Raw genomic sequence first — 11,378 nt, forward strand, 5'->3', positions numbered from 1 at the left:
ATTTATTTTAGGAATGGTCTAATCTCCCCCACAAGCCTAATGAAAACAGTATCCAAATTCCTATTTGTGAAATGTTAATCGGCTTTATTGTTTTTATAATATTTGTGTGTGAGCATCTAATATTTGTGTGTGTGTGTGTGAGTGTGTGTGTGTGTGTGTGTGTGTGTGTGTGTGAGACCAGATAGGGTTTCTGTGCATAATCCTGGCTGTCCTGGAAATTACTCTGTAGACCAGTCTGGTCTTGAACTCAGGAGTCAGAGATCTGCCTTGCCATGCTTCCTGAGATTAAAGGCATGAGCCACCACACCCTTCACTGTATTGTATTTTAAATTTGCAAATAAGTGCTTAGTTGAGATTCACTGGTGATGTGTTTTGAGTTAGGCCATTTTTACCTAACAAAATCTTGTCTTTCTACATGCTATTAAAACCCTTCATAAGTGTAACTTTTGGTAGCTGTATACTATTCCATTGTATGCTGGCTGGCTGCATTTTCTCCATCATTCCACTAAGGTGTCTTGTAAGGGTAAATCCAATTTCTATTTCAGTTTGTAAGTTAATATTTAAAAAGCTGCCTTGGGGCCTAAGTCACTGTCAGCATTGTACCTATATCTTTCCCAAGGGCAGAGACTGGCAAAGGCTTTAGTAAATGCAATAATAGGTATTTCAGACTTTGGGATTAATTTACTTGTGGGAGCAGTTACCCCAGCACTTGCTCCACAGAGCCCCGTGGTCACAGGCAGTGTGGAAACCAGTGGACACAGACTGATTTCAGTAAACTTCATTAGCTGTCTAGCATGTGGGATGCCCTGGGTTCAATTAAAAAAATTATTAAATCAGGAGTCCAGTGACAACACTGTAATTCATATTTCACTGTTTCCCACTGTGTGTTTCCCAGATCGTAAGATCTTTCTTGGAACCAGACAAGGAATGGGTTACTGTTCTCCCATGGAGCCCTTGGCCTTGCCTAGCCCAGGTAGGACTGAGTCAGGGACTCCTGTGTGCCTGGGTTTTCCTGCAGTTAGGCTGCCTCCAGCCTGTAGTACTGCAGGGAAGCTGCTCCCAGTGTTGAGCACCTACCTTGTCTGTACCTTGTTCACATTCCCGTTTGCTCTGTCCATACGCCATGCCAGGGCCTTACCTGTGCTTCCACCTGCCTTTGCCAAACCATCACTAATTTTAGGCCCTAGCCAGCCAAGTAGCACACAGAAGCCCAGCAAAGGAAGGAGGCAGGGGGATTTGTCCAACTGTCTTTCCAGAGCCAATTAATTCTTCCAGTACTTAGGGCCATGTCCAAAACTCAGTCCAATCTACTTGGCAAGTTCCAGGCTGTGGGGGGGGGGGGGGGGAGAGAGGAGAATCTGTTCTTTTTTTTTTTTTTTTAAAGATGATATCTGAGGTATAAGAGCTGAGACTGGCCTCTGTGTGTGAGTACACAGATGTGCATGTGAGCTCTACACATGTGTACTCCTCCCCCCCATACAAACATACATTAAAAAAAAACCTTCAGCACCAAGAAGTGCAAAGAGTTGACATTAAAATACAAAACCAAGCCATTAGGCAGGGTGTGGTGGTGCTCACCTGTAATCCCAGGACTTGAGAGACGACAAGAGAATTAGGAGTTCAAGACCAAGCTTGGCCGCACACACAGCAAGTGTTCAAGGCTAGCTTGAGACACATGGAACTCTGTTTCAAAACTCAGACAACACCGTCCCCTCACACCAAAACTCCCGTGAAACAAAACTCCAATGAGTTAGCTTTCTTTGAGACAGGAGGTCAGCTTTGCGAGACCACACATTTTTCCAGGCTGTCATGAAATGCTCCCTTTGGCACCAGGAGTATCTCTAAGCATGCGCTGCCATTCAACCAACTACAACATTGAGTAAAACTCCAGGATAGGCTTTCAGAATGTAACTGGAGATGTGATTTTTTTTTTCCAGCCTCTATCAGGGCTGTGTCAAATTTTCTGGCTGTGAACTTCAACTTATTTATAATTTATTGCCCATGAGGAGGATTTAACTCAGAGGTTATTATACTTTGTCTTGAAAGTGATATCCGAGCAAGGAGCAGACTCACAGCCCGCCCACTCTAGGTTTGCCAAGGAGAGATTCGCTTCTTTACCCTTCACGCGTGGGTGGGGAGGGCGGTGGGGGGGTGGGGGTGGTGAGGGCGGGTTAGAGGGGAGACGAACGACGAATGCCGGTAGAAAAAATGTTAACCTAATAAAGTAGATGAAGATCAGATTTCCTTCTCTGGATGCCTCTAGCCCTGACTCCTTTGGTTGACTTCTTGAGACTTCCTATGATTTATACGACCCACTCCTGTAGACCTGAGGCCTTTTGATTAAGAAGTAAACCTTGGATCCCAGTCACAGGGCTGGCTGCTGGGGAAGAGGCTCAGCACACGTCCTATATTCTTCCTTGTGGTGTGAATATATCATCTTTTTCTTTAAAAAAAAAAAAGGAGGGGTGGTGTATATGTGTGTGCATGTGAATGTATGTGTGTGTGCAGTCTGTGTGTTGAACTTGCGTCCTGGGGCTTGCACAGTGTGCACTCTACTCATGAAGCCTTTTCCCCAATCCCCAAATCCAACCAGGTGCCCTGTAGCCCCAGACAGCTTATTCCCTGACACCCCACATTTTCCCACATTTTGAGCCACTGAGTTCTTGAGAAAGAAACTCTTGGGACTTCTTAAAGGGCTGGGAGGGTAGGTATTCTAAATGTCTTCTCACCCCAGATTAAATATTTAAGACTCCAGGGCCTTGCTTATCATACCTCCACAGATTAGAGCTCTGATTTTTAGTCCTGGGGTTCTAGGGTGAGGCCTGTGACCCTCAAAGACCATATTAAATTTTGGGGCCAGAGAGATGGCTCAACGGGTACGGTGATCGCTGCCAAGTCTGATGGCCTGCATTCCGCTGTTCTGTCCCTGGAGCCCTCGTGGTAGAAGGAGAGAAGTGAGTCCCAGAAGCTGTCCTCTGACCTCCACACAAATGCCATGGGGACACGTCCGCCCACCCACCACCCCACATGCCACTCAGATATACAGCAATGTAGTAAGGATTCTTTAAAAGACTTGGGATTATCTGAGTGATGGTGATGAAGGTGAAGCCATCATCCAGGTTGCTGGTCAGACACTCGATGGAGTTTTATTTTCAAAACGCATAGAGCAAAAACAAAAACAAAAACAAAAACAAATAAAAAACTAACATGTTCACTATGGAAGGTGAATAGAAGATGAAGAAAAGATGGAGAGAGGCCATGGAAAGACAACCAGACCACGCCCCACAGGGAGGACTAATGTTCAGATGTGACTGAGGGTCTCAGTGTCCAGCCTGCCTGGGACGACAGGTATTAGAGGCCTTCCTTAGACAGATCATACATCCAAGAGGGCCCAGTGAATGGACCCATTTCACCGAGGCAGGGGTGGGGCACACCAAAGCTCCACCACCATATAAGAAAGGTGTCATGTAACTACTGAGCTTAGAAAGAAGAGCTGGCAATGTGAGGCGTGAGGTATGTGGGTTGTGTTAAAGCAGGGCCTGGCATGTGCAGCTCACGAGTCTGTCTGCACCATTGTGCACCGTCAGTTTATGCCAAGAATGTTTTATTGGAGCCTAGGCACATGTGTTTGTATATTTCTTGTGGCTGCTTGATTTTGCAGTGTGAGGGTTGGTTATTGACACAGAAGCTGGGTAACACTTAAACTGGTCATATTTACTCTCTGGCCTTTTAGAGAAAACAGTCATTGTTTCCTGCTTGAGGGGACAGGTCCATGTCAGAAGAAGATATCCAAATGGCCCTCGATAGGAAAAAAGTGTACACATCTGACACATGGATGCCCTATGCTGGAAGGGGAAGATGGCTGGATAGTGTTTAGCACGCCCATTGCTTTCCATCCTGTTGAGTTCTGCCATTTGAGTTTTTGTGGTTTTACCAGATCAGGGTGTAAGCAGGCTATAAGCGGTTGCCAGGGTGACTGGGCACACAGTCTTCCCGTGTCTGTGTATCTGCACGCCGGGTCAAGTGCACACAGAATCCCACCTGAAACTTGTGCAAAACCCTGTGTTTCAAGTGACCGTGGTGGCAGACGTGGATGCATTCTTGGGTGAGATGCTTGGGGCACTTGACCCTTCTGAATGCAAGCATTCCGGAAGGCATCTCAGAGTAGGGCTGTTCTACAGCCGCCATCCGAAAGGCCAACAAGGACCAGCTGTCCATGCTCACCTGCTCCCCAGTGACCCCACTAGGAAGAAGCCAGTGTAGGACAGTGTTGCTTGTCACCCCTGATCGGAGGTGGCTAGACACAGATCCATTTGGCAGTTTTCCGTATTCCTAGACAATGCAAGTCAGGATCCTCTCATGTGTACAGACTCCACATATAGAGTCCTGGATTGCTCTCCAGTGATGCTCACTCATCATGTGTGTCAAGTAGGCCTACTCTTGCTCTCCTTCCCCTTCTGTCTCCTGAAACCTAGTCACACAGCACGGGAAGGAGCAGTCACTATGGTAACAAGAGTGGATGCAGTTAGTACATCTGTGCTCATTGGGACAGAAAAAAAAAAAAAAGGAAATTTCTCAGCAGGCTCTTCCTTCCAGACTGTTCCAGACTGGATGACTTGGTCAGTCTTTCACAGGTGAGGGCACAGGGCCCTGCTTATGCCCTTCCAATCTTTCCAGCTCCATTTTAGAGTGTGTTGAGGTGAACCAGCCGAGAGCTGGCTTTCCAACTCATCAGGGCCGTGTGAGGGATCTCTATACCTCAGCCAGTCACTGCCATATCCATCAGGGCAAGTGATGGGACTTGGGCAGATATTTAAAAAGACGTTACCAGTAACCCGTTCTCTAGACTCTATGGTATGTGTCTGTCATTTCTTTAAGACAGAGACTGTGTGTCTGTCCACAGAAGCCAAATCTTTAAAGTATGACAATGGGTTTGGAGCCTCTGGGCCATCTGCATAGCGTCAAGTGCCAACTTGTTAGCCTCCTGCTTGGCAGACTGTCTTTGGCAGTGGGGACAAAGGTAGTCATGAGCCATATTTTGAGGTCACCTTTGACCCCTGGCTCCAGTATGCTTTGGGAATGACGGCCCACCACCTGGATCTAGTCCTCAGCCTGGTCTCCAGGGGAAGTTGTCACAGACTGGAGGACCTTACTCTTCCTTCTCAATGTTCCTGTGGTCACCACACCATTTAGAGTCCTCTGTCCCAGCAGCCTTCAAGTGAGGGTACATAGCCAGCAATCCCTATATAGCGCCCCCAGGCGGGCATCATCTAGATAATTAAACATTTATTGGCCAACAGTCTAAAAGTGACCCAGTTCCGTCAGCACTTAGAGTGAGCTGCGCTTCTGTTGTCTGCAAAGCAGAGATTTCAATTTCTGTCAGCTTTTTCCAGGTGCGTTGATGAGCGAGCTGCCTGGGGGGGAACCCTAGAAAGATGCAGAAAGAGTCACGGAAGTGATAAGCGAAGCTTGCCTGGGAGATACAATGCAAGCTCCACAGAGGGAGGCACGGGCAGGAGCCAGATGCTGCTGTGTGGGTGAGATTGTCACTTCTCAGAATACGTGGGCTATCTAGTCAAGCCCAATTGGGCAGAAGGGGAGCAGGTGCTCTCTGGCACTTTTATTGTTTTGTTATGTGTGTAATACTCTTCAGCCAGAGCAGAATAGACTCATATCCTGGTTATTTAATAACAAGGCAACGGCCATACACTAAATCAGGGCCAAAAGACAAACAGAAGGGGACCGAATCCTGTCCTTTGGCAGGTGGCAGGTACTGAGAGGCATTGGGCTCGGAGATTAAGGTGAAGGGGTTATGGGATTAAGGTGAGGGGTTTCTCTGCAATAAGGAACTTTCTGAAACAGAGGTGTGACTGGTGAAGGCAGCGCGGTGTGTGGAGCCTCTCCTATCTCCTAACTGGTGGTAGAGGTGAACAGGTTAACCTTCGGCAGGGGAGGGAGAAAAACAATGGTAGGCACAGCTGCCCTGCGGGACACACGGCATCCATCTATTGGATAGGGGAAGGCTTGAGTAAGTTGTCAATTAAGAGAGGGTTAAAGGGCCCTTCCCAGTCACAGGGTCACGGGTTATAGAGGGGTGCTCGTAGGTGCAAAGAATTGAGGTGAGTCAGGACACAGTAGGTGGAGTCCGGAGAACAGGCAGCTATAAGCAGGCCAGCCTGTCACCACTTACCCTAGTCTTTTACGGGCCAGCTGGCGGTGGAATGATAATCAATAGGCCAAATGTAAAGGGCGGGGGCCAGTGGACCCCACATCCATAGAGGTCCCCAGCTCTGTACATTTGCCTTAGGGGTTGTCAGTTGGCGTGGTAAAAAGCTTTTCTTGGTGGAAATATTTTTCCCCCAATGGTTTGGTTAATGTTTTTTTTCCCCTGTTTTGTGATTTGGATGGTTTCAAAGACCAATAGTCTAGTTAAACTCCAAGCTCTCTCAGTGGTTTTAGAAGTCCCAGGCAGGCACGTACATGATGCCAGAAGTTTGTATGGAAGGTCATCTTCATGGGAACTGGAAACAACTGCTGCTAGGTGAAGATGGATGGACAGACAGAAGGACAAGCTGAGTGGGTGTCTTAGCCCATCCGTGTGGCAAGGGGCTGAGGTTCAGGGATGGTGAGGTCTCTTTCCAGTGTGTAAGCACAGCAGGAATGCCCTCCAGAGGGAAGCCATGCCCTAAGCGCCTGCTATGGCCTGCCTCTTGAGGTGCACAACAAGCTGGAGGGATGGTTCTTCAGTTAAATGTAGTGGATGCTCTTCCAAAGGACACAGGTTCAGTTCCCAGCTGATGGTTTTCCACCAACTCCAGTGACAAGGGCTCCAGACCCGCTTCTGGCCCTTGTGGGCATCAGACATGCTAAGGTGCACAGATGTACATGCAGACGAATACTCATGCAAGTAGAGATGCAATAGTTTAAAAATGTTTCTCTAAGATATATTTTATATTTAATTATATGTACTTGTTGTGTGTCTGTGTGTGGTCATGTACATGCGAGTGCAGATACCACAGAGACCAGAAGGGACATTGGATCCCCTGGAGTTGGAGTTATAGGCAGTAGTTCCTGTCATCTGACATGGGTGACAGGAACTGAACTCAGGTCCTTTTGAAGAGCAACATATTCTCTTAAGTGCTGAGCCATCTCTTTGGCCCCATAGTTCATCTCTTCTAAAATCATCTTCATTTAAGATCTCCATCTCTGGGCATGGACAAAATGTAGACAAATGACTTTCCTAAATATAACACAAGTGGTCCCCAGTCCAATTTTGGATAGAGTCCATGTTTCTACCTGAAACTTCGTGATACTAGCCTTCTCTGTCTGCATTCCGGTAACAGCTCTGGTCTTTAGCATCTACCACAATTGCCCACTAAGTTCTGATCACAACTCCTTAGGGCTTTTCTAGGCTTCCTCTCCCAACTCACCCAAATTCCTCCCATGAACCTGGTTCCAGAGGCTAAAGAACCATATACTCATATTTAATCAGAGGGATGATCCCGTATTTCTGGCAGGAGCAGGTCTCCAGGGATGTTACTACCTGCAGCGGGCTGGGCCTTCATTCATCAGTCAACAAAACGCCCCCACAGACATGCGCACAAGCCCAGCTGATGCAGGCAGTCTCTCAGAGGAGGTTCCCTCTTTCTAAGATTCTAGTTGGTGTTGACAAGAACTAACCAGCACACCAATACATGTAAAATAATTACATAGAAGATTCTAGTTATTCTTTCTGTCTTGGAAGTAGAGCACTTATGCACTGAGATGAAGCCAGCAAGATGGCTGACTGGAAAAAGGTGCTTGCTGCAAGCCTGATGACCTGAGCTCCAGCCCTAGAAGCCAACCGGAACCGACTCCTGAACTCCAGAGGAAGCTCTCCTCTGACTTCTACATGTGCATCGTGGTGTGTGTGTGTGTACACATTCACATAAATACATAAAAATGCACGAAAATGTAAAAATCTCTAAATGATATAATGTATATATTCTATTAGGAGCACGTTGTCTGTTTTACCTTTTAAATTTCACGTCTAGTTGTGTTTCAGACCTACAAACTCCATTTTACACTTATATGAAGTCATCATGAAGAAGTTATTTTAAGAAGACAGTTCTGGGCGCAGCTGGGTCAGGAGCCATCTGTTCCGAGTCTGATTGTTGCCTGGCTCTCCTATGTCTGGTCTGACTGTCAGCACAACAGCCCGGACTCAGAATGTTTACCACTTGTGTGATTAATATTTGAGCCAAGACCTCGTGGGGAGCCAGTGCCTTCGATTTGATTTAGAATGTACACTATTCCTCTGTGGTTAGAAATCAATCTTTCCAGAAATCCATCCTTCTCCATGTATCACAACTAATGAGTCCTTTGCTGAGCTCCACCCTGGCTGGTGGCACTGCCATCCGGGAGTGAGAAGTAATCTCTGCCTGTCCATGTTTGGGGATGGGACAGGACAACGGGCCCTTTGCAGTTCCTGGGCTGAAAGATTCCTGCTCCAGTAAGGAAGTGGAATTATTGATCTATCCTGCCCCCTCCCAATTTCTGCATCTGTCCATGGTCCCATGGTGCCATGTTGTGGATCCTGGAGACATCACAGCTCCTCTGATGCTAGAGAGGACAACGGAGCCCTTGATCATTCAAAGAAGTCTTTGCATTCTCTCCTGCCAGCGCTGCTCAGTTAAGGGCAACGCCCTCGAGCCCTCCTAACACTGCCCCTTTGACCTTTGACCAGTTGCCGCCAATTGTCCATCTCCTACGTTGTGCAGAGTCATGGTCTCCACTTGCAAACAGGAATATGGGGTAAACTGAAAAGGATGGAGTGAGCGAGACCTCTGCATCTCAAGAACACACCCCCGAGTAGCTTTCTGTCTCCACACCTGGGCTGCTCACATCCATTGGGAGGTGAAGCTACAACTGAGCTTTTATCAGCCTCGCTCTGTTTATCTACTGCAGAGCCTCACCCTACAGCCCTCTCACTTCCCTTGCTCCTATTTCCGTCTGCTAAGGGCCAAGGAAGCCCTGTAACACTGGCACCTCTTCGTGTGTGTTCGGAATACTAACTCTCATTATTTGTTCATTCACTCACTCATCAACAGTTTATGAGTGTCAGCCTGTGTTCAGTTCCTCCCTAGATCCTGGGGATACAGTGGTGAGCAAAGCCATCATCTCGTTTGTAGCATCTTTCAAGCAGGGGCAGGTAGTGTGAAAACCACAGGATGTATTAGAAGGAAGGAAGTCTGACTTGGACTGGGCAGTTCAGACGGCCATCTGAGAGGAGGTGACGCTAGATTGGAGAGCTAGAGATGGAAAATCTTCCAGGTAGGCAAGAATTGGAAAGCAAACAAAGGAGAAGCTCACCATGGGGTTACCTAACAAAAAAGAGGAATGGGGGCTCTCAGAGAGAAGGCATGGGACAGAGTATGTGAAACCTGTGCTGCTTTTAATCTTGATTATTTTTAAATAAAAAATTATTTTTATATGTATGTGTGCTTATTTTGTGTGTATATATGTTTGAATATATATGGTGTGTGTGTGTGCGTGCGTGCGTGCATGGGTACAGATGTGTGTACCCATCCATGTTCATGCTCGGCCTCCAGAGGAAGATGTCACGTGTCCTGCCCTATCACTCTTCATCTTATTCCCGGACAAGGTCTCTCCCTGAACCTGAAAGTAGGCTCACAGCCAGGAAGCCCCAGAGATCCTCGGTCTCCACCCACCACAGCATGTAGATGTGCGTGGCTACGCCTAGCTACTCTACACTGTTGACACCCATTCCTTTAAAAGTCAGATCCTACCTGTAATGAATAAGCAGGGTGCGATGGAAGCCACAATATGTGACGTTTAAGATCAGGACAGAGATCAAAGTGTAGGGACACTCCGGTTTGTTCTCCTTTGGGTCATTTGTTCTGGCAGGAGGCACCAGCTATGTGGTAATGAAACCCAAGCAACCCTGTGAAAAAGTCTACATGGCTAAGACCACCCACCCACCAATATTTCAGAATTGCGTGTTGGAAAGAGAGCTTTCATCTCCTGTCAAGTCCCAGACAGCATCCTGATTTCAACCACAAGAGTGATCCCAAGTCACAGTCACCCAGCAGAGCCGCACCAGAGTCCTTGGCTCATAGAACTATGAGATAACCAAGGATTAAAAAAAAATTCTACTTATTTATTATGTATACAGTGTTCTGCCTGCATGTTAATACCTACAGGCCAGAAGAGGGTACCAGATCTCATTACAGATGGTTGTGAGCCACCATGTGGTTGCTGGGAATTGAACTTAGGACCTTTGGAAGAGCAATCAGTGCTCTTAACTTCTGAGTCACCTCTCCAGCCCAAGGATTGGTATTTTAAGCTGCTAAAAATTGGGAATAATTTGTTATGTGGCATTATGTGACTACTACACTATGTTTCGGAGCATCAGTCTTTCAAGTAGGAAGAGAAATTGTTGAAAAGTTTAATGAGAGCAGTAGCGTCATCAGATTTCTTCTCACGAAAGGCTCACTTTGGTTCCTACATGCATGAAAACCCATTTGAAGATGGCCAGAAGTTGAAAGAGGAAAACTTCTGAGGCCAAGCTACTCACAATGCACTGGGCTACATGTCCCTAGAATTCCCAAGCAAAACTTATTTAAACAATAAGCCCACTTAGTGTTTCAGCTTGTAAGAGGCCTAGGTATGAGTAGTCTCTAAGGGCAGTTAATCCCACATTAATACCCTGAGGACCTTACCTCATTTTTAAAAACTACTTAAACAGTCTTTAATGAGAGCTGTATATATGAGAAGCCTCTACTCCTGCATCATCTTGATTGTCTCTTCCTTGTATTTGTCCCTCTCCTTTCCTACTTGTCGGGACCTGGCTTTCCTTTCCAGGATCTTCTTCTGGTGTTTGTCCAGCTTTAGCCTGGTCATAACCCCCTGAACTTTATCATCCTTTCGAATGGGCATGAAGCGAACATTATACCTCTGTCTCAGCTCTTTGGAAAGAGGGGAAGACATGGTCTTCCTCTGAATGTGAGAAGATGCCTTGAAATGGTGTTTGTGGTTCTTGCTTTGGTCAGAAATCACGAAGGGATTGGACTTCATTTTGGCAGCTGTGATCCAGAGATGGCCGCAAAAAGAAAGAGGTCTACACACGCCGGACCCTACCGCTTTTTGTCCCTGTTTTGCTTGACTTAAAGTGTTGACTTTGCTCTCAGGGTAACTTGTCTCATGGACACCTGTTGGCTGTCATGATTGCAGGTGTGACATCCAGAAATGACAAAGCTGGCTGAAGCAAAGCCCACCTCTTCTTCGGAGCGTGGAAGTTCCTCTGAAACTCATAGCAAGCGCTTTCTAAGCCAAATTGTGTTCCTTGTTCATGGTGTACCAAGCATGGCGAGGGGAGA

At 46.9% G+C, this 11,378-nt stretch overlaps 1 protein-coding gene across 1 annotated transcript; it reads right to left on the reverse strand.

Annotated features, from left to right (window-relative positions):
* Positions 1–10,779: 10,779 nt before the first annotated feature.
* LOC311609674 (large ribosomal subunit protein uL24-like) lies at positions 10,780–11,076 on the reverse strand (the record flags this gene model as incomplete). The annotated part of the gene is made up of 1 exon (XM_084802936.1): positions 10,780–11,076. The coding sequence occupies one exon, from the start codon at positions 11,074–11,076 to the stop codon at positions 10,780–10,782; it is 297 nt and encodes a 98-aa protein (XP_084659062.1).
* Positions 11,077–11,378: the final 302 nt, after the last annotated feature.

This window comes from Acomys minous, assembly GCF_964271855.1.
Source record: "Acomys minous genome assembly, chromosome: 2".
In the NCBI taxonomy this organism is placed as follows: domain Eukaryota; kingdom Metazoa; phylum Chordata; class Mammalia; order Rodentia; family Muridae; genus Acomys; species Acomys minous.